Genomic DNA, 23,732 nt, shown 5'->3' with positions numbered 1-23,732 from the left:
AGAGTGCAGTGGCGCGATCTCGGCTCACTGCAAGCTCCGCCTCCCGGGTTCACGCCATTCTCCTGCCTCAGCCTCTCCGAGTAGCTGGGACTACAGGCGCCCGCCACCGCGCCCGGCTAATTTTTTGTATTTTTAGTAGAGACGGGGTTTCACCGTGGTCTCGATCTCCTGACCTCGTGATCCGCCCGCCTCGGCCTCCCAAAGTGCTGGGATTACAAGCGTGAGCCACCGCGCCCGGCCGAGAGACTATATCTATGATTCTAATTTTCTAGAACAAATGCACTAGATAAGTCCCCTAGTTTGAAGCAGCAAATTGCAAGTGCTTTAGCACCTTTTCTTCCTTAGGGAGACACTCCTCAGTCTTCTTTTGAAAGGTAAAGAAAAACCAATAACCGATTTTATGACAATTTCAGAAACCCTCTCAAAACCATGGTAGGTACAGAAAAGTTATTAATAATAAAAAAGAACCCTCATTCTAGTTAGAACCTTTGAGAATGCTATATCAGACTTCAGAAAATAGCTACTGTGAGTTTTAATTGGAGGTAGAGTTGTAATCAAACTCAGGCCTCCTGAATTAGGTCACCACATCACACTTTTAACAAGTTGTAATACACAATCAGAGTACAATATTTATACTTCCTTTTTTTGGCAGGAAATTTTGTTTTATAAAAGGCCTTTCTGAATAAATAGTACTAAAATGATGCATGCCAGGTAGTTATGTAACTATGTGGTTCTTTGCCAAAACTTGCATTGAAATTTATAAAATGCTAGCGAAATTAAAACAACATATCCATTTTTTTTTCCAAAGATACCATTGCAAATTCAAGTAAACATTATTATTTTTTAAAATTTTACTTTAAGTTCTGGGATACATGTGCAGTATGTACAGGTTTGTTACATAGGTATACACGTGCCATGGTGGTTTGCTGCACCTATCAACCCGTCGTCTAGGTTTTTAAGCCCCACATGCATTAGGTATTTGTCCTAATGCTAGTAAATGTGATTTTTAATTAAAATGTTGACTTGAATCTGAAGTTTAAGTCTCATTCGTTTACCAAACAGAAAAATAAATCCAAATTTAAAATTAAAAATTTGACTACCTGAAAGAGCTGTTGCCAAAAACATGCTTTATTATTTCATTCAATTCTTTGGCTAACATGAAGATGCATTTAATGAGCTGGACAGGTGACACAGCCAGAAATACATAATCCTCTCAATTCAATTGTTGAATCAGCTAAGAATCCATCGGGCACAAAATGTTCTATTAATACTAGGTACTGTTTTGAGAAAGAACTTAGAACATAATTCTTATTTTCTGACACTTTACATGTAAAATGGAATGGACTTTCAATGAAGGCATCCGTCACTTTTCTGTACCCTATAGGGTAACAGACAAAGTCAGATACATGGTGGAAAGAACTGCTGGAACCTGAAGCTGGTGGCCTAGGTAATCTAGATTTTCCTTAATGAAGGGAATATAATTCTGTGAGGGAGTAAGGAATATATGCATGAAGAAGATGAATACTACAAACTAGTTTATGAGGCCTTGGTTAGTTATTTATTCCATAAAAATATAAATAATTTTAGATGTAAACAGAAATGAGAAACAAAAAAGAAATTGCTGGTGGAAGAAATCTTTGCAGAGACTGGAGTTGAAGTCTTGGGCAAGAGGGTACTCTTGGGAATGCTATTTCTATATAGTCCTTTTCTTCCTCTAAATTAAAATAATTTCATATCAATTTTGGCACTAATCAAATCACATTATCTTCTGGAAATATACATAAGGAAGCTGATTATTGAGATAAATGTATAAAAATGTCCACAAGGATTTAGCATTTTTTCAGCTAAACAATATCGTTAACGTTTTGCAGCAAATACCAGCTACACTGGCCCTTTTATAGTTCCCAACAATAAATGGGTATGCTTTTCCCAAATTAATGGCCTTTGGCCATATTGTTCCTTCACCTGAGATAATTTTGCTCCTCTCTTCACAGAACTGGCTCTAGCTTATCCTTCCAATTAAGCTTAAATTTACCTTCTCAGAGAGGCCTTCAAGTACCTTATAGAAAGCTGAAAATACCTTCCTGTTTCCCCTCTTTTTTCTCTCTAACACAGCACCTTGATCATTGCCTTATTTATCATTTATCAAAAATTGAAGTAATATACTTGTATGTTTATTTACTTATTAAATCTCCTACTGTTACAGGATCCTTGGGGTGTCACTTTGCCAGCCAGAAACCTCTGTGGCCAGTGATGCCTTTGCTCGTGTTTTGCTCTGGCCTGCTGGGCTCATTCTGCCCACTCGGCCTGGCAGGCTATGCTCAGCCCATGCTACTTGTCTGGGTCCCACACCTGCCAAGGGTGAGCCAGTCATGGAGTGATGAGGGGTGTGTGAGGAAGTATGGGGTCTGGCCACTGCCCACAGCCAGGCATACTGGCTGCAGCAGGGTGGGCAGCTCCAGGTGCTGGCATAAGCACCAGCTTCCTGCAAGTCTGCGGCTGGACCAGGCATACCATAAGCAGCTTCCACAGCCGACACCAAGAATGCAGTGGTTCCCGGAAGCTTGGAGACATCAGGAACCACAGAGTTCCAAAGAGGGTGTTACAGTCCTGGCTTAGGGAGCTCCTAGGTCTGGGCTCCCCAAAGGGTCACAGCTCTTCTCTCCATCTCTTTTCTCTCCTTGTCACCCACAACATGGTGAGCAAGGGGCGTGTTTCAGCCCTGTTGGTGCTACAGCTCTTTTAGCCCGGCTATTTGGTGGGCCCCAAGTTCTTGTCCTGTTAACTGGAAGAATGAGGTACGCAGACAACTGAAGAGTGAGCAAGGCGAAGAACAGCTTTATTGAGTGATAGAGCAGCTCAGAGGAGACCTGCAGTGGGTCACTCCTTTCTGCAGCCAGGGTGTCCCAAAGAGTGTTCAGTTCCTAGCAGAGAGGAGCTGCCATCACTACTAGACCATATACTCCAAAGGGCATTCATTATTCTGTTTTATTCATTACTGTATACCAAACACCTAGCTCAGTGCTTAATACTGGTTGAAATTAAAAAAAAATTGCCCAGTGATTGAATATTCTCCACATATCAGTTAAATGGTTAAAAGTCTAGACTATTCTTTAAAGAAGAAGCTGGATATTTCTTTTAGCATTACTCTAGCTATTTATTGCTTACTTATATTTTGATTTCTATTCAAGAACTCAGTTTGACAATGCTTTGTGGTTTCATTGACCAGAAATAAGAAATATGCACAAATAATCAGATTTCCTGATCTCTTCTTAGAACCAGTGTTTTCTGATGACTCAAAATGCTATTCATGTGCAGGTTACCCCGAGAAAGATAGTAGAAGGTCTTTCTGTTCATTATTTGGCCATGACAAGCTCAGACATGAGGAATGATTCCATAAAGTATCATAATAAATATTAAATAAATAAAATTGTCACATATGCAGCATATTTGTCAAAATATAATTTTATCTAAGCAGAAAGTGGATTTCATTTAAAAAGCTGTGATCTGAGAATGTAAATGTGTTTATTCCTTCTTGGATTTATTTCTTTTGTTGTACCTATATTTGCATATTACTTTCGGTATCCTTATTTACATGTTTTTCAAAATTTGAGGCAAGAGACATAAAGGAATTAATCCATTCTACATATTTTTCTTGTTAAAAATGCTTTTTTGGGGGGCAGTTTTCCTTCCTTAATGGATTCTGAGATCCTAGCTATAGATATTGCTAATGGACAGAGGAAATGTCTCCAAATGATTCTTGGGTAGAGATTTTCTATGCTTATCTATCTATCTATCTATCTATCATCTATCTATCTATCTAATCTATCTATCATCTATCTGTTTATCTATTTATTGACATAAATATAGATATCTATGTATACATAAAAATATAATTCTTATAAGCTGTAAATATTCATAGTGTTTTGAGAATTGCCATAGCTAAACCCAGCTGATGATGAAGATACTTCAAAATAATTATTTACACTTTTCAGCTATTTTTTTCAAACCTAGATTAAGCCTAGATTGACAAACTGGTAAAAGAAAAAGGAAATTTTACTCCTTGAGTTCATGCCACTTTTCATTGGGAAATATTCGTCACGTAAAAGTGGTTCATAAATACCTGGACATTTTGCAATTTACCATGGTAGAAGTGTCCAATCTATATTATACCCTAACATTGGAAGCCTTAATTTCTGCTATGACCACTCAACTTCTTATGTGTCTTACAAAGTATTTTTATGTTTTCAGGTGCTTCAACCTTTTGTTTATAACAGATAAAAGCTCAATAACAACATAAAAATGCCTGTTTAAAAATATATCACCACAAAACATTTTATGTAATTTTTAATTTTCTTAAGAATTTTCAACATGTTATAGATATATATAGATACATCAGTGTATCTATAGTTGTTAAAAACTAGAAACACTTTTTATTAAATGGAGTCACTACTAAGCACAGTGAATAGGGACTTAGGGACTTGTAATTCTACTGTATCAAATTGAACATTATGATAAATATGATAATGTGATTCTAGCTCTATGTTTATATTCGGTATTACAAAAAGGAATATTTTCTAAAATATTAATATATGCTGGCAAATAGCCTTGTGTACCCATATGATATACTTTTTCAGTTTCACCAAGTTATGTAATGATGATTCTTAATCGTTGAAAAATGTGCCCATCCCTTAATCTTTTCTGTCTTTCTTAATCTAATCCAGTAATATGTATCATGGAATGAACTGATTTCAAAATGTAATCCAAGTTAACTCATAACAAGTGTTTAAAAAATACATTTATATTCAAATCTAAAAAATAATAGTTTAAATGTGTTAAGTGAATATTACTCTAGGAGGTGCATTTACTATATCTTTATATGCTATATCTGTTTTGAGATATATATCTGCAGCAGCTGGTTAAAACTCTTAAAAATCTCCATTTCAACATAGAAATCCAAGTGTATGTTTTTTTAAAAGATACAATTATAGCCTTACAAAATGTAAATCAAAAATATTAACATTGTTATTATACTAATTCCCAGGTGCTCACAAGACTTTAAATGTTTATAAAGGTTAATAATCCTTTATAAGGGTTCTATGTCTTCAACAAATCTTCTACTTATGCTTGTATCTGTGAGACAGATACATGATTTCAGATGAGGGAACTGTCAAAAGAGAAACTCCAGTTCACCACGACAACACAGACCTCCTGCCACTTTGGATCTCAAAACGTCAGGACGGTTCGAATGCTGAAATGTAAAATGAGAGTTTTTAAAGACTTGTTTTCATATCTTTCAAGAAAGGATAGTATAAACAATTGTCCTTTCTATCTGTCATAGAAACTTCAAGTAAATTCTGTTATTGGAAATCCTTTGGGCTCAAAGTCCTTAACAAATAGTTTTCTTTGTTACGCAACTCTGATAAGGGTGTCTGAGCTAATTCTGAAAGCATCAGTATAATTTCAGTATGCCAGCAAGAGGGAAGTGGTTTCCAGGCTGAGGAGAAAGCATGAGCAAGCCTAGGAACATGTGAACAGGAAACGTAATCCAGTATGCTTAGATTTCTGGATGCCCAAGAGATCCTGCAAATAGATGAGACCTACTTCCCTCACTTTATCCCAAAAGTCTGCTGCAGAGGATGATAGAATGAATGCCAAATTCTTAACTGTTGAAACAAGATAGGTTTTAGTTCAATCATAAAGGCTTTCAAAACCATGCTAAGACATTGACATTTTGGCAAAACTTGAGCTTGGCAGCTTAGTGAAAGACTAACTGGAGTGTATTTTAATACAGAAGGTGGAAAACCTATTATCTCACTACCATGTCCATGTCAGAAATGATTAGACTGAATTAAAGCAATGAGCATGGGCAATGAGATGAGGGATTCTGAAGGAGAAACCAAAGGTTGCCTCATCAAGGCTTAGAATTGGTTTGTATGTAGTAGGCAAGAGTGAAAAAGAAGTCAGACATGATGCTATGGCTTCTCATCTATAAAAGAATGCATAATATAATGACTGAGATAGAAATTACTGGTGAAAAAATATTTCCAAGTGGGACATTCAAATGGAGCTGTGCAGGAAGTAGGTGGAAATTGAAGAGTTTAGGTTTACAAATGTTAGTTTGGATGTCCCTGCATTAAGATGATATTTGAAGTAAAATTCCTGAAAGCAGAATTTATGTTTCTTTGGAAAACAAACAGTAATTATTTTCCAAGCAGGCCATACTAAGCTGTTAGTTTTGCTTATCTGAGCAAAGTAGTATTGACTGGTTCTGACAGTTTTTCTTACAAAATCCCATTGTTTACTTGCTTATAAAAAATGTATGTTCATAATATGGTGATACTGTAGGCTAGACCAAATGTGGAGACAAGACACAACATTGAAAAAGCTCTCAGGTAAAAAAAAATTAGTAAAAATTTGGATCTCAATATACAGTTCCTTTTACTAATTAAATCCAAGTCCTTGGCACATAGTGGAAGCTCAATAATTATTTATAGACCCAATGAGTGAAAGTCATTTCATCTTGCAGACAGGCTTTTTGATTGCTGTTTGAGACCTCCATGAGGTAGATGTTGTAGATAAAATTTGCACGAATTCATACTTGATCTCTACCCTTGCCCAACCCTCAGACGCAACAAGAGTAGTAATCATCACACCCATGTTTACCCAAAGCTTGCCAAGCTCTGTCAGAGAAGTTTGTTATATGGTCAAAAGAGCACAAGTTTTGCAATTAGTTTGTATCCTGGCACTACCCCAGGAGGTTTGACCAGTTATTTATTTGCTTTCACAACCTTGGTCTTCATCTAAAAACGGTAAAAATAATACTTGGCCTACAGGGGTCTGAAAAATGCACATTTGAGAAAGCACTTTGAAAACTGTAAAATAAGGAAATTTTGTGGCCTACCTGAAATAACTAGCAGCTTTATGATGAAATAAAAATAGCCACAATGAAATCAACTAAGTAAACAAACAAAATCCAAAAGATTTAAAAAAATTGATTAATATAGTACAATGGCATACTAAGTTGGTGATATGGTTAGACTTTGTGTCCCCACCCAAATCTCATCTTGAATTATAATCCCTATAATCCCTACATGTCGAGGGAGAGACCAGGTGGAGGTAATTGACGCATGGGGGCAGTTTCCCTCATGCTGTTCTCATGATAGTGAGTGAGTTCTCACAAGATCTGATGGTTTTGTAAGGGGCTCTTCCCGCTTTGCTTGACACTTCTCCTTCCTGCAGCCTGTGAAGAAGGTGCCTTGCTTCCTCTTTGCCTTTCACCATGATTATAAGTTTCCTGAAGCCCCCAGCCATGCTGAACTGTGAGTCAATTGAATCTCTTTGCTTTATAAATGACCCAGTCTCGGGCTGTTATTTTTTATAGCAGTATGAAAATACACTAATGCAGTGGGTAAAGAGAAGTAATTAGCTGTATCAATCTGGCTAGATTAAATAATTAGAAATAAAATATGAAGAAAACAGGCACATTTATAAGTACTAAATTTTAAAAGTAGCCTGTGGAGAAGAGACAAGATCATCATAAGAAACAGTTACCTTTGTCCTGAATTGAGCAGCTCAAATCCTTCACTGATTTTTTTAAATGGTAAAACATGAGTTATCAACTGGTCCAGGTCAAATTTCTTTGCCAGGAACTCAGTCACTAGTTTTGGGACATCATCTCTGCTTTTCAAACCTGTAAATAAGCACACATTTTCTCTTTAGACGTTACTAAATAATCTTTACCTTTTATTATGTTATATTTTTTCCTTCTCTTTCCTGCACTATGACTTTTCCTGTGTTAAATCATTCCCAGCAGTGTACAAATAAGCTGTATTTGTCCCAGCATAAGAAACAAAAGTTATGCAGCCATAAAAAAGAATGAGTTCATGTCCTTGCAGGGACATGGATGAAGCCGGGAACAATCATTCTCAGCAAACTAACACAGGAACAAAAAGCCAAACACCGCATGTTCTCACTCATAAGTGGGAGTTGAATAATGAGAACACAGGGACACAGGCAGGGGAACGAAACATACCAGGGCCTGTTGGTGGCTGGGGGGCAAGAGGAGGGAGAGCATTAAGACAAATACCTAATGCCTGCAGGGCTTAAAACCTAGATGATGGGTTGATGGGTGCAGCAAACCAGCATGGCACTTGTATTCCAATGTAACGAACCTGCACGTTCTGCACATGTATCCCAGAACTTAAAGTAAAATAAAAATTAAATTAAATTAAAAAGAAACAAAGTTTAAAAAAACTCTTTTGATACCCCCATCTCCTTCCAGTCACCCCATATCTTTGCTTCTATTGCAGAGAAACTTCTTTACTTTACAGAAAGAATTGTCTCCAGTTCATTGTTTCTGGATCCTGTTCCTTTCCTCTCATCCTCTCTGAGCTCACTCTGATTACGCTCTTGCCCCCAGCACTGTCCTGTAACAGCTATCATCAAGGTCATCTTTGAGCTCCATTTTGACCCAGACAAGGGTCATTTCTCAGTCCTCCTCTTATATGAACTGTTAGGTAGAATTGATACTGTTGGTGGCTCCCCTTTTCTCAAACACTCTGTTCCCTTAGCTTCTAGATACTACATCATCGTCGTCATCATTGTCACTTTCCTTGCTCACTAGTTACTTCTTCCACAGATCTTTGCTGGGTCCTTTACATCTTCCAGACCCCTAACTCTGAGGATTCCTAGGGCTTGGTCCTTGGTCCATTTCTACTCTTTATCTACATTTACTTCTAGAGTGACCTCCTCTGGTCTTGTGGCTTTCGATATACTCCTCTTAAAACACTTAGGTTTCTATGCCCATCCTAAACCTCCACCTGTACTACAGACTCATACCCAATTGCCTACATTTTGTAGACATCTTTATTCAGATATTTCACAGGTGCAAAAGTGCAACCTGCCCCAAACCACTCCTGGTTTCTTCCACTTCCACCAGAGCCCCCAATCTATTCCTTCCATAGTCTTCCTTCTCAATAAATGATGATAGTGACATGATTCCTGTTGCTTAGGCCCCAAAATCTTGGATTCTACTCTTTTTGCCATACAGTAACTATTTCAGCAAATTTTATTGGCTCTATCTTCAAAATGTAGTCAAGGGCTGACTACTTCTCACCAGCCCATCACTCCAAGCCAGCATCCTTTCCTTCCAGCATTATAATAACTTCTTCCATGGTCTCCCTGCTTGTCCCTTTGCCCCATTTAGAATATTCCCTGTAGAGCAGCCAGAAGGAGAGTGTTAAAATGGAAGTCAGATCAGGTGACACCTCCCTCAGAAGCCTCTATGGTTTTATTTCTCTCTCAGAATAAACCCCTAAAATCTTGCAATGGCCCAAAGTCCCCATATAATTTAAGGTCCTCTGACCCCAGCTGTGACTGTTGTTCTGTCCTCACTCTGTTGTAAGCATACTGACCTTTTCCCTGTGTTTATGGTTCTTGCCAACACCCTTTTGTATTTACTATGTCCCCTTCCTGGAATATTCTTTCCCAAGATTTCTGAATATCTTATTTATGTTTTTGCTCCAATGTTACCTTATCAAGGAGGCCCTCCCTGAACTTTATAAAATAGCATTCGCCTCCACCTCCACCCCAGCCCTCTGGCACTGCCCATTACCCATCCTCTATTGTTATCCTTCGCACTTGTAACCATATGGTGTATTCTGCATTCATTTATTTATTGTCAGTCTCTCTATACCAAAATGAGAGGACTCTCACAATTCCTGAGATCAGAGACTTAGTATGTTTTCTCTCTTCTCCGTTCCTAGCTCCTGGAATGGTACACTGTATACACAGTGGTACCTGTACTCAGTATACACTCAACAAATATTTGCTGAATAACTGAATTTTAGCTCTAATATTCCTGAATAATTTATAATCTTCCCACTTCCCACAAATAGTCAAAGCAAGGAGGTTCAACTTCTTATATCTCTTATTGTTTTGTTCTTCAATTCAAGTTTTATTTTCCCTAAGAAGCCTTCTCTATAAAACCTCATCCATACCAACTAGCCTCTTGCTTTTTTATGCCCCAAGTAATGTTGCAGAAAGAGGAAAAACTTTGTTCTCCCATGAACCAGCTTTAAATCTCAGTTCTCAACTTGAGAGCTATAGGGGCAAAAAACTTAATAGTTCCAAGTCTCAGTTTTATTATTCATTAAGTAGCTTCCTCAGAGAGTTACTGAGGAATAAAATAAACTAACACATTAATGTAAAACTTTTAACATAGAATAAATGCTAAAAAACTCCTCTTATAATTTGTTTTATAATATCTATAGCTACACTTATTTATATATTCTTTCTTTTATATTTGTTTTTGTATTCCTTGCTACATTATGTACTTCTTTAAGTGAAGAACAATTATTTTCTCCTTTTTATACTCTTAACAAGTACTCGAACAGTTACTATTCTCTTATATTGTATAAGGCAGACTCTAATATTGGGAGTACCTTCAAAGCACTCAGTACAACTCTGTATGAAGGCACTAGAAAACAAGACTTTGTGGAGGTAGGAAATAAAAGGACTCACTGTGTCATCTGCCTTGAGCAGAGTGGTTCTGGCTCCATCTTTCCTAAAACAATATTAATTGTTGAGTGATAATCTAAGTCCTTCCAGTGTGAATCTGAAATGTTCCCATAAAATGTGACAATCCCTTTTTTTGTTGTTGCTGGTTTTGGCTTTGGGTCCAGGATTTTTGTTGGTGCTATTATGAATCAAATAAATTCATTTTAATACACATTCTTGTGTATATTAATAATAATGGATTAAATCAGAACTTCCTGTCACATAATTCATCCCTATAGAAACACTACTGGTGTCTCTCATTCAGGCCTTTGGGGAACTTGAGTTGCAGTTGTTAATATTAAAAATGCGTCCACCAATATTAGTCCTACATCAAGGTGAGGAGTGGAGAATTATCTTTTGTGTTATTATGGTCACAGTTCCATTTTAGATCACTTCATACTCATTCTTGGAAGAAAGACCTGAGGAAACAGGCTCCTCCCACTTGCCAAGCAACATCCAGAGGCTTTGCTTTCCTCACCTCCAAAGACACATCCCTTCCACGTGCGTCCAGTGAAGAGCAACATCGGGTCATAGGTGAGCATCTTGGCTGATGGAGGAGCTCCTACTACCACGCTGGTCCCATAGTTCATGTGGCAGGATGCCAGGGCATCAATCTGAGTTTAAAAAGGAGGAGATCGTTTGCTTCCTGTGTCTCTTACAGTGTAACATAAGCTCTGAAATGACCTATGTACTATGGCAAAGTCATGAAATTAAATTAAGCCATCTTCTGTTTTTTACTTGCTTTAAAAAAATTTCAGTGCAACTTTAGTCCTTAATTAAATTTCTATACACATTTGCCCCTTAAGGCAGAAAACAGCAGTCAATGTGGTCAGTGTTTGTGGCATTTTCAGTGTACCATGGACTAAAATACAGGGAAAATTCTTGTGATACTTTCATACCAATATCACCACTTCAGATAAGCCTTAGAAAGCCATATGAACTAAACTAAATTGAATTAAATATACTAAATCATTTAGTGTAGTTTTCTTTTTAAGTTTAGTCTTAAAATTAAATAAAATACTAAAATGTGGGACAAAAGAGTCCCTTTTCTTGGGAACATTTCTGAGACTAACCTCACATTTTCTAGTCATAACCCATCCAGTTATTAACTAATAATTTAATACTTGCTAGATTGGAGCAACAGATGACATTGTTTTTAGAGACCAGCCTTCATCAGGTAGCAACTGGAAATCAATCGACTGTAATAATATATCCAATATCATGTACGGCTTCATAAACTTATGACCTAGAATGCTATTTGTTGATATGAAATAAATCTAAGTGATTCACTAGGAAAGGAATATGACAACAATGATAAATTAAGGACTATTTATTCTTAAATTACCAAAAGTATTAAGATGAGTTAATCTGCTACTCAATCTTGAGCAAAAATGGCTTTATTCTATTTTTCCAAGTCTCCTTACACTATGCCAGGCTGGAGCTTTCTAGTTCCAGGAACCTTGGATCTGTTTTCCAGGCCTAACTGAAGGTCTGGTGCTGCGGGCTGCCATACAGGAGGCATGGTTAGAAAACTGAAGGTTCATATTCTAAGGGAATTCAGATGAGGGCAACAAAGCTCAGGTGTAAAGAGTGAGAAGGTCGATGGATCACAGATTTGGGGGAAGAGACCATAACATTTGGAATAATCCCTTTCACCTCTCCTCAGTCACCTTCTGATGCTTACTTTGCTAACATTCAAGAGATAGAATTGCTTTTGCCAAGAAATCTACACATACAAGGAAGATCATACTTAAAACAATTATCTAGAAGGGTTGACTACCTTGCCATCTAGTCAGCTGAGAGTGGTATGATATAGTATTTAACTTCGGTCCAGTGAACCTGCTCTTAACTATTTGACTTTTTAGGCAAAACTGCTATGTGATTATCAGTTTTTGCCTGAGTAAAACTGACAGTCGCAGAGATCTTTCAATCATTGACTTAATAAAGTTATAGAAAATTAAATTTACCTTGTGCATATCTAATAACTTGGGCATTTTGTGGCTTCTCAAATTTTGGGTCTTACCATGGTTTCAAGACGCCCAATAACTTCAAAGGTGTACCCCACATTGTTGCCTGTCATTTCTGACAGCACCTCACTGATGGGCTTGGTAGAGTCCTTGGGGCTGATACATTCAGTGGCACCTACAGCCATGGCTTTCTCAAATTTGTCTTTGTTGAGGTCAATCCCAATGATCCTAGATGCACCAGCTGACTTACAGCCCATGATGACTGACAGGCCAACTCCTCCCAGGCCAAAGATGACACAAGTGGAACCAGGTTTGACCTGTGGAGAGGAATGTTCTTGAACATTTTAGGTGTTAGGGTCAAAAAGTGAAACCCGAAAAGGGCCTCCAGTTAAAAACACAAATCATGAGTGAACTCCCATTCACAGTTGCTACAAAGAGAATAAAATACCTAGGAATACAACTTACAAGGGATGTGAAGGACCTCTTCAAGGAGAATTACAAACCACTGCTCAAGGAAATAAGAGAGGACACAAACAAATGGAAAAATTCCATGCTCACGGATAGGAAGAATCAATATCGTGAAAATGACCATACTGCCCAAAGTAATTTATAGATTCAGTGGTATCTCTATCAAGCTACCATTTACTTTCTTCACAGAATTAGAAAAAAACTACTTTAAATTTCATATAGAACCAAAAAAGAGTCCATATAACCAAGACAATCTTAAGCCAAAAGAACAAAGCTGGAGGCATCATGCTACCTGACTTCAAACTATACTACAAAGCTACAGTAACAAAAACAGCATGGTACTGGTACCAAAACAGAGATATAGACCAATGGAACAGAACAGAGACCTCAGAAATAACACCACACATCTACAATCATTTGCTCTTCAACAAATCTGACAAAAACAAACAATGGGGAAAGGATTCTCTATTTAATAAATGATGCTAGGAAAACTGGCTAGACATATGCAGAAAACTCAAATTGGACCCCTCCCTTACATATTATACAAAAATTAACTCAAGATGGATTAAACACTTAAATGTAAAACCCAAAACCCTTAAAACCCTAGAAGAAAACCTAGTCAATACCATTCAGAACATAGACATGGGCAAAGACTTCATGACAAAAACACCCAAAGCAATTGCAACAAAAGCCAAACTTGACAAATGGGATCTAATTAAGCTAAAGAGCTTCTGCACAGCAAAAGAAACTATCATCAGAGTGAATCTACAGAATGGGAGGAAATTTTTGCGATCTACCCATCTGACAAAGGTCTAATGTGCAGAATTTACAAGGAACTTAAACAAATATACAAGAAAAAAAATGAAGAACCCCATCCAAAAGTAGCACAGGATATGAACACACACTTCTCAAAAGAAGACATTTATGTGGCCAATAAACATATAAAACAGCTCAACATCACTGATCACTAGAGAAATGCAAATCAAAACCACCATGAGATACCATCTCATGCCAGTCAGAATGGCGATTATTAAAAAGTCAGGAAACAATAGATGCTGGTGAGGCTATGGAGAAATAAGAACGCTTTTACACTTTGGTGAGAACATAAATTAGTTCAACCATTGTGGAAGACAGTATGACAATTCCTCAAGGATCTAGAACCAGAAATATCATTTGACCCAGCCATCCCATTACTGGGTATACACCCAAAGGAATATAAATCATTCCACTGTAAAGACACATGCACACGTATGTTTATTGCAGCACTATTTACAATAGCAAAGACTTGGAACTAACCCAAATGGCCATCAATGATATACTGGATAAAGAAAATGTAGTACATATACACCATGGAATATTATGCAGCCATAAAAAGAAATGAGATCATGTCCTTTGCAGGGACATGGATGAAGCTGGAAGCCATCATTCTCAGCAAACTAACGCAAGAACAGAAAACCAAACACCACATGTTCTCACTCATAAGTGGGAGTTGAACAATGAGAACACATGGACACAGGGAGGGGAACAACACACATCAGGGCCTGTTAGGAGGTGGGGGGTGAGGGGAGGGAAATTAGAGGACGAATCAATAGATGCAGCAAACCACCATGGCACATGTATACCTGTGTAACAAACCTGCACGTTCTGCACATATATCCCATTTTTTAATAGAAGAAATAAAGAAATCATAACTGAGTCATTTGTAAATAAATTTAGATACAAATATAAATTTTAGAAATTTGAGTCTGAAGGAGATGTGGAAGAAACAAAAATTAAATCTAGAAATTTCATTTTCAATTGTATTTCTTGATAAACATTTTTTCTTTTAATACTGTATTAGGTCAAAGATTCTTAATTCCTTGAACTCCAATTTCCTTGCAAAATTTCATGTGATTAATTTAAAATTCCGGGGATCCTATCTACTATCACAGTTGATGGAAAAGTGTATATTGAGAAATCAGTTTTGGTGAACAGTAACAGCATTACTGATAATAGGCAACAAATACTACTGTATTTTATTTCTGATATGCATTATAGGTGGTAATCCAAATGATTAATGATTTTATTGCTCTTTATATTATCTATAACAGGTGATTTGACATAACTGTACTTTTTCTGAGAAGCTGGTAATGTACTTACTACTCTATTTTGTAGTTATACAATAAATCTTACTTAGCTGACAAGAAACTAGGAGTAAAAGCTCTGCTGACAAAAAGCCTCTGCTGTAACTGAAATACTGAGATCATTCTATCTTAACAAACTTAACAGATGGGGAAGGGGTATATTTTAAAGATGGAGAAATGATGCAGTTTGGAAATATAGTCAATAAATATTCTCAAATGTAAAAAAAAGAAAATTTCTAATCTGAATTTTTTATTTTTCTTTTAGTTGATTTGGCATTGTGCTGCTTGGCAGCCTGAATATGCAATATATTTTTAAAAATGTTTTTTTCCATACCCTTCAAGATTCCAAGGAAATCATTTAAGAAAAGGAAAGAAGAAACAAATTAACTAGCCTACCCTGTTTCTTACCTTGCCAGTTTTAACAGCAGCCCCATATCCAGTGGAAAACCCACAGCCAATTAAACAGACTTTCTCAGGAGGAGCTGCATCATCAATCTTAGCAACAGAAGATTCATCCACCACTGTGTACTCAGTAAATGTACTGGTGTTCATGAAGTGATGGACTGGTTTGCCCTTGCATGTAAATCTGGTGGTGCCATCAGACAGTACTCCACAACCAGTAATACTATTTGATACATCAAATACACGTATTAATTAATTCAATTCAAAAATTAGCATAGGAAAAATTTAAATAACATTAAAATAAAAATGACTGAAACCTACTCGCTCCTAATACAAAGGTTGCCATCTGGGTTGCGACAAGCATTGCATTCTCTACATTGTGGCAGAAAGAGAGGGATGACTTTGTCACCTACAGGGAAAAAAATCATGATATAAGATGCTGTTCATTAATGTTAAAATATGAAATTAACAAATGTGAATTGAGCCCATACTATAGGTAAAACTTATAAAAAGATATTCTAAGGTTTATAAACACCGTAAGGTTTGCCTTCTAAAGGCTGAGGTTTTGCCAAATTAAACATTACTCAGTAAAATCCATTCTTGTATCCTTTTAATTCCCTGAATTGTGTTAAGGATCCCTCTAATGATTCCTAGTGTGTGCTATTTCCTTTGATAGGCTAATCAAAGCCTAATTATTTCGAACTTGTGGTTTGACACCTGCATATACCTGGTTTCACTGTAGTCACTCCTTCTCCAATGCTCTCTACAATCCCAGTTGCCTCATGTCCCAGAATCACTGGAAACTTAGACACCATTGTTCCTTTTATCACATGGTCATCTGTGCGACAGATTCCTGTGGCCAAAATCTGTGTTCAAAGACAAAAACATTGCACCAATCAACAAACTGATCATTTCACTGTTGGGAGAATATTTAACTTCTTGAAGAAATTATAATTGTTTAATCAATATCTTTGCCTAATATAACAACATTTACTCTTAGACGATTCTGAGCCAAAAATCAACCATCAGACAAGATCCCTCTCTGACGGAACTTATATTGCTCCCTTATACCCTAGGTTGAATCTTGGTGCCTGTCTGTAGTAAACTGGTGCTCTTGTGAGGGAACCAGAATGCAGATGTTACCATGTGATGGCCCCAAAGTAGATTTTTATAGCTAGGCCCTTATTGGGCTCTCTTAACAAAGAATAGAGGAAATGGCATGCAAGAAGGTAAGCAAAGAGCAAAATCTTACTGCTACTGTTGTGCTCAGGTAACAGTAAGAGGGTCAAAGAAAGATTGGTAGCAATGCCTACTCAACAACTGGTGTCCAAAGCCAAGGTTAAGCTCTGTCCAAAGAAAGGGAGGAAAACGTTCCACAAAGTTGTCATTTCTCCAGGCACAAGTGAGTTCCTCATTCTTTGTGAAAAGTAACCTCAAAACAATCTGACTCCCAGAAGATTTTAAAAGAAGTCTTTAGCTATGATTATTAACCATTTTTAATTAGACACTATATGAATAAAAATTCAACAAATCAAAGGTATAATAAAGCATGTTAGCACTGTTGTTTTTTAAAAGGATAATGAACTCATTAATTTCACATCGAGTACAACCAGATCCTTAACAATATACAAGAGCCAGTAAAGGAATTAATACTCCAAACATGAGAAGCGTCTCCTTATTTAAGAATCCAGCCTCACAACACTGCTATATTCAATATAAGTTTGATAATGCTTTTCGCTTAAGTTCTCCAGGGCTCACGCTTACCTTAATGCGAACTTCTTTAGTCTTTGGTGGGGCAACTTCTATTTCCTCAATGGAGAAGGGTTGCTTCTGCTCCCAAAGCACAGCTGCTTTGCATTTAATAACCTAAGAAATAGGCAAGTGTTATAATGGGTCCGAATTATGCCTTTAAATACAGACTCCCTGAATAGTATAAATATGAACAGAAGAGCATATATAATATTCTAAGTTTTCCAGAATGATTTTCATCAAACACTAGTATTATAAGCCTTATAAATCATCTTGTGTGTGCCTTTGCTTAAGGTATGAGAAATGCAGCCCAGAGTGACTAAATGATGGATCCATGGTCACCTAGCACATGAGATGCAGAGCTGGACTAGACCTGAGGTACTTTTCCCAACTTATTGATTTTTGTTTGCTGTTCATATAATACCCCCACCCAAAAATAGGTCATTTTGTTACAATTTCAAATCTAATAGATTAACAAAATTGTCCTGTGTGTATCGCTTATTCACAAGAGACAAATTAATAAAACAGAAAATGCTGCTGACTTGTCTGTAAGAATTTAAACCAGTATTTAATAGCTGCATATAATCATATAGCAATGGTGAAGAAATTAGGCTATTAGCATGGTAAGGATGAAGGGAACCATGAACATCATGAAGCATATAGATTATGACTGTGAGTTCCTGGATGATTGAATTTGTGTCTGCATCTCTGCATCCCTTTTGCACCTAGCCCAGTTCTTGCACCTGGTAGGGCTTGATAGGCAGGTTAAAGCTTGTCATCTTATAGCAGTGGAAACTAGGTGTGGAGATACCAGTGACTGGTGTCCAGTTGTTCAACTGGTTTTGCTGTAGTTATTCAATTAAATGGTTTTGCTAAGATTATTGAATTATGACAGAGAGACAGACACACACAGATAAACTGTTTCCCCCTTCCTACCTCCAAATCTGTCTAGGACTCCTAAAAAATATTTTAATTAATTTGTTCAGATGCAAAATAAGTTACCTTCATCTTGTCAACAAACACAACAGTCCTAGAGAGCTCTTATGGATTCTTAAGTGACTCTTTTGTAAAAAGATTAAATGTGAAAAATGATACACTTGTAACAGATGGGTGGCTGAAAGCCTTCAGTAGCTCAATTTAATATTTACCCTCTGCCTTACTAATGAAAATGTTACGGGTTACAGTGTAATATGGCCCGATGCTGAAGTTAGAAATCTCACGCCACATTCCCAAACAAATTCAAGCTGGATTCATTGTTAAGATTTTTATTTTTTTATTTTTTTTTTTAGACCCAATCTTGCTCTGTTGCTAGGCTGGAGTGCAGTGGCGCCATCTGGGCTCCCTGCAACCTCTGCCTCCCAGGTTCAGTGAGTCCCCTGCCTCAGCCTCCCGAGTAGCTGAGACTACAGGCATGTGCCACCACACCCAGCTAATATGTTTTTGTATTTCAGTAGAGACAGGGTTTCACCATGTTGGCCAGGATAGTCTCGATCTCCTGACCTTGTTATCTGCCAGCCTCGGCTTCCCAAACAGCTGGGATTACAGGTGTGAGCCACTGTGCCTGGCCCAAGATTTATTTTTAAAGTCAAACTATTTTATCAATCAGTGAAGATGTAAATATCAATCATACTGAGTATGGAGTAACTTTTATGCTTAAGAGTGATAGAAAAAAATAACAAAGGACAAGCCATGGGGAAAGAATGCCCTACTTAATAAATGGTGCTGGGATAACTGGCTAGCCATATGCAGAAGACTGAAGCTAGACCACTTCCTTATATCATATATAAAAATTAACTTAAAATGTGGCTTAAATCTAAAACCCAAAACTCTAAAAACAAACCCTGGAAGATAACCTAGGGAATACGATTCTGAACATAGGACCTGGTAAAGGCTTAATGACAAAGATGCCAAAAGCAATTGCAACGAAAACAAAAATTGACAAAAGGGGCCTAATTTAACTAAAGGGCTTCTGCACAGCAAGAGAAACTATCAACAGAGTACACAGACAACCTACAGAATTGGAGAAAATATTTGCGAACTATGCATCTAACGAAGGTCTAATATCCGGCATCTATAAGGAACTTAAACAAAATAATAAGCAAAAAACAAACAATGCCATAAAAAAGTGGGCAAAGGATATGAATAGACATGTTTCAAAACAAAACATACATATGGCCAACAAGCATATGAAAAAATACTCAACATCACTAATCATTAGAGAAATGCAAATCAAAACCACAGTGAGGTACTATCTCATACCAGTCGGAATGACTATTGTTAAAAAGTCAGGAAATAAACTGGTGAGGTTGGAGCGAAAAGGGAATATTTATGCACTGCTGGTGGGAAGGTTAATTAGTTCAGCCATTGTGGAAAGCAGTCTGGCCATTTCTCAAAGAACTTAAAACAGGATTAACATTTGACCCAGCAATCCCGTTATTGGGTATATACCCAAAGGAATATAAATCGTCCTACCATAAAGACACATGCAAGCGTATGTTCACGGAAGCACTATTCACAATAGCAAAGACATGGAATCAACCTAAGTGCCCATTAATGCTAGACTGGATAAAGAAAACGTGGTATATATTTACCACAGAATACTATGCAGCTGTAAAAAAATAAGATCAAATCCTTTGCAGGGACATGGATGGAGCTGGAGGCCATTATCCTGAGCAAACGAATGCAGAAACAGAAAACTAAATACTACATGTTCTCACTTCTAAGTGGAAGCTAAATATTGAGCACCTACGGACACAAAGAAAAGAACAATGCACACCAGGGCCCATTTGAGGGTGGAAGGTGGAGGGAGGGTAAAGATCAAAAAACCACCAATTAGGTACCATGCTTATTATCTGGGTGACAAAATAATTTGTACACCAAACCCCATGATACACAATTTGCCCATGTAGCAAACCTGCACATGTGCCCCTGAACCTAAAATAAAAGTTAAAAAAAGTCATACAGGAAACAGCTTCTAAGAATTAAAATTTTGTGTGTTGAGAAATAGTAAATTTTCCACATTGACAGAAAATAGTACTGAGGGAAACTATTAAAGCAAAGTAGATAAAAGTTATCACATTTGATAAATACAATGCTTACTCAAATTTACAGAGGAAGCGTTAACAACTTCACTCCTAACACTCCTTCCCACTTCCACATACCACACTTACACCCTGGGAGATACATGGCAGGCAAAGGACCCGTGGAAAAAACTGCAACAGATTAATGAATAGATTGTGACATGTTTGTTCTCACTCATAAAAACACCTTTTTAAAAAAATAAAAATGAGATACAATTCTCTGCCTATCAAGTCTATAATGAATTAAAAAAAATTTTTTTAAGACAATATCACGCTTTGTTGCCTAGATTGTACTGTAGCTCCTGGGCTCAAGTGATCTTCCCATCTCAGCCTCCCCAGTTAGCTGGGACTACAGGCACAAGCCACCATGCTCTGATAATGACTTTTTACTTAATGAGAACTTAATGAGAATACACAGTATTATCAGAGAAATGGTAAAATGGGCCATCTTACCTATGTCAACCCTTTAGAAAGTAATTTGCATGGTACATCAAGATATTTAAGGATGTTGTGACATGTTTACCCTGTAATTCCATTTTTAAAGGCTACCTCGAGGAAATACCAATTTTAGAAAAATCTCTCTATATAGTAGATGTCATCACAGCACTATTTATAGAGGAAAATACATAAACAATAATAGAGGAATGAAGAAATAAATTGTGTTAAATGCAGAAATTAGACATTTAAAAAGGTTTATAAATTGTAATAAATTGAAAAATGTTTAAGTTGGAAAAATAGGATAAAATATTTGTATATTGTATGAGTACAGCTTCATAAACTATGGATGGAAAAATAGAAGGAAACACACACACAAAAATGGTAGTTTGGGGATGTGATATTATGATTGATTTTTTTTCCTTCATATTTTCTGACCTTCCAAATTTTCTAGAATAATCATTGGTATGGGATGAATTGTGTCTCCCTCCAAATTCATACATTGAAGTCCTAACCCCCAGTACCTCAGAAGGTGACTGTATTTGGAGATGGGGTCTTTCAAGAGGTAATTAATTTAAAATGTGGTAATCAGGGTGGAACCTAATCCAGTATGGCTGGTGTCTTTATTAGAAGGGGAGATTAGGAAAAGGGAAGATCATGTGAAGACACGGAGAAGAGGGTCATCCACAAGCCAAGGACACAGGCCTCAGAAGAAACCAACCCTGATGACACCTTAATCTCAGAATTGTAGCCTTCAGATGTACAAGAAAACAAATTTCTGCTGTTTAAGCCACCCAGTCTGTGACACTTTGTTATGGAAGCCCTGGGAAACTAATACAGTTATCTTTTACTTTTTTAATGAAAAAGAAAACATTTATTATAAAGAGAAAAAATCAATCCCAATGTAAAGGGAAACTCCTTTCATGAGCTACACTGGAACACTACAGAAACTTGGGAAATATATAATCCTTATGCAAACCACACTATTGCATGACCATATATCAAAATCGTATAGCTTTTATACTCTTTATATATTATACACTGTATTATTAATTGGAAAGTGCTGCTTTGAGGCTACCTTCTCCATCATTAGAAATGTTCTTACAGTGGATGAATATTGACTTTCTAGAAATAGTGTAACCAGACCTGAAGCATCTGTTGGGTGGTTAAAGTTGCAAATTTTTAAGATTCCTTTCAGTTCTAAGATTCATTAATTTCCATGGGTAGAGTTGCTAGCTTCTATAGTGCAAAATTAACTTCCGAAGTAATCTAGTTTTGCTGGATTTCTGGCCCAAATTAGGATGGTTTTATTCCAGTTCTATTCAATTCTAGTAAAACTTATTTCAAATTCTAACATCATAGAGTCTCCTAACTTCTCACATTACCCAGACTTCTCATGTCATCTTTATTTTTCCAAAACCTTAAGCAAGCTAAATGCAAAATTGTTCAAGCTAAAACAAAACAAACAAAAACATTTAGTCCTTTAAGCAATTATGTACCCATTTAAAGCAAGGAACTGTACTGACCTACTTTCAAATAAAAAAAAACAAAGCAAAGCTGTTTCTAAAGTTAATACCAACTTTGCTAACTCTGTTGTTTTTAAAACAATAAACATACTTTACCAACAATGTAGTCTTGATTTTAAAGAATTTTTAAATATATATTTTGATAAAAATTACATTCGTAAGAAACCTAAAAATCATGACACTTTCTTGTCCATTTTGCATCCCGGAATTAGCATTTTCCATTCTTAATGGCAGGAACGTTTCTTCCAACATCTGGGCATGAGACCCTGGTCTCCCATGGAACACTGCAGTGAGTGCAGCACATGCTACTGAGACGATTGAAGTGTCCTTGTGGAAACATTTTGCTTCCTGGAGCAATTGCCCAGTTATCCTGAAATCAAATTATGAATAATGCCAACATAAATCAATTTCTCTATTTTCCTCCAATGTCTTGCTGACATTGGATATGCTATTTCCAACTTACCCCTGCTTCCACTGACATTCTCTGAAACACCGTACCCAGTGTTTCCCTCACTGTATGCCTGCTCACGAAGTGTTTCATTCCTCAAGGAATATCTCCAAGTGTTTAATAAATTTAATGGATTCAAAGTTCTAAGTATCAGCCTCACATCGTTAGGTAATGATGACGAGGGGACAGAAATGTTCCACTTACTTTTCCAGCAGTGCCCATCCTGTCTTTGTCTTGGATCTGTATTTCTGCAAACATAGACTTTTTCTGACTGATGCTCAGTTCACTCTGTTGTAAATAACAGCATCTTATGCCTTCACGTAGATAGTCTGGCTCGAAAGTTCCGCCTTCAGCAATATGACTCACAGCCGTCACAACTTTCCAATGTTCTGCAAGCCCTACCCTTTGCAGACCAACTTATAAGAAGAAGTACAGTAACTACTATGATCAAACCAAGAGGAGGGATCTAACAAAAACAGGATAATCAAAGCTATTGAAAAGGGCTGAAAGCATTCCTATCCACCTTATTTTGAAGGATATAAAAACAGGTTAGGTTACCTCACTTCAACACAATCACGAAAAATGTATTGTGTGTTTAATCACAGGCTGCTTTGCCTAGGCACGGCTGATTTTAGAGATGCATGTGTACATCTCTACTTCTTTATACTCTACTTCATTCTGCAAGGACTTGATGTGGTTTCTGGAATTAAATATAAATGAAAATAGAGCCAAGGGAATGTAAAATAATTGCAACTGTAGGTCAAGTTTGGGCAAGAGAAGTTGAGAGGATATAAAATATCAATATGGATGACTATGGTTTCTAAGTATTTTAGGTATAGAAAGTTAAGTAAAACTTTCTGTGTCTGCACATAGAGAAATCATCATCTGACTCCAAATCACATTAACCACAGAGTTGTCTCCTATGGTTGTACAGTTTGTTTATGGCACCAATGTAATACAGTGCAGGGGCTCAA

The 23,732-nt window shown here is 36.9% G+C and overlaps 1 protein-coding gene across 2 annotated transcripts; it reads right to left on the bottom strand.

Moving 5' to 3' along the window:
- Positions 1-4,334: 4,334 nt before the first annotated feature.
- On the bottom strand, positions 4,335-23,089 carry ADH7 (alcohol dehydrogenase 7 (class IV), mu or sigma polypeptide). Of its 2 annotated transcripts, none has more exons than XM_055296933.2 (9): positions 22,963-23,089; positions 17,285-17,386; positions 16,248-16,386; positions 15,842-15,929; positions 15,527-15,743; positions 12,584-12,844; positions 11,039-11,174; positions 7,555-7,693; positions 4,335-5,251 (listed from the first exon to the last, which is right to left on the bottom strand). In XM_055296933.2, the coding sequence occupies exons 1-9, from the start codon at positions 23,014-23,016 to the stop codon at positions 5,227-5,229; spliced, it is 1,161 nt and encodes a 386-aa protein (XP_055152908.1). In that variant the 5' UTR covers positions 23,017-23,089; the 3' UTR covers positions 4,335-5,226. The 2 variants fall into 2 exon arrangements, with proteins under 2 accessions (XP_055152908.1, XP_055152907.1); XM_055296932.2 differs by lacking the exon at positions 22,963-23,089 and adding an exon at positions 22,774-22,880.
- Positions 23,090-23,732: the final 643 nt, after the last annotated feature.

This window comes from Symphalangus syndactylus, chromosome 10 (genome assembly GCF_028878055.3).
Source record: "Symphalangus syndactylus isolate Jambi chromosome 10, NHGRI_mSymSyn1-v2.1_pri, whole genome shotgun sequence".
NCBI lineage: Eukaryota > Metazoa > Chordata > Mammalia > Primates > Hylobatidae > Symphalangus > Symphalangus syndactylus.
The sequence above is the reverse complement of the archived record's forward strand: the minus strand, read 5'-3'. Positions and strand labels throughout refer to the sequence as shown.

What these genes read in the sequence shown, in the direction of transcription:
- ADH7 (XM_055296932.2), bottom strand. Translation starts at nt 22,851, where the DNA reads ATGAAACACTTCGTGAGCAGGCATACAGTGAGGGAAACACTGGGTACG. An exon ending in GAAGGGATGTGTCTTTGGAG is followed by an intron (nt 7,694 to 11,038) that starts GTGAGGAAAGCA and finishes GCTTATTTACAG; the next exon opens with GTTTGAAAAGCAGAGATGAT. An exon ending in CTGCTCAATTCAGGACAAAG is followed by an intron (nt 5,252 to 7,554) that starts GTAACTGTTTCT and finishes TTTACATTTCAG; the next exon opens with CATTCGAACCGTCCTGACGT.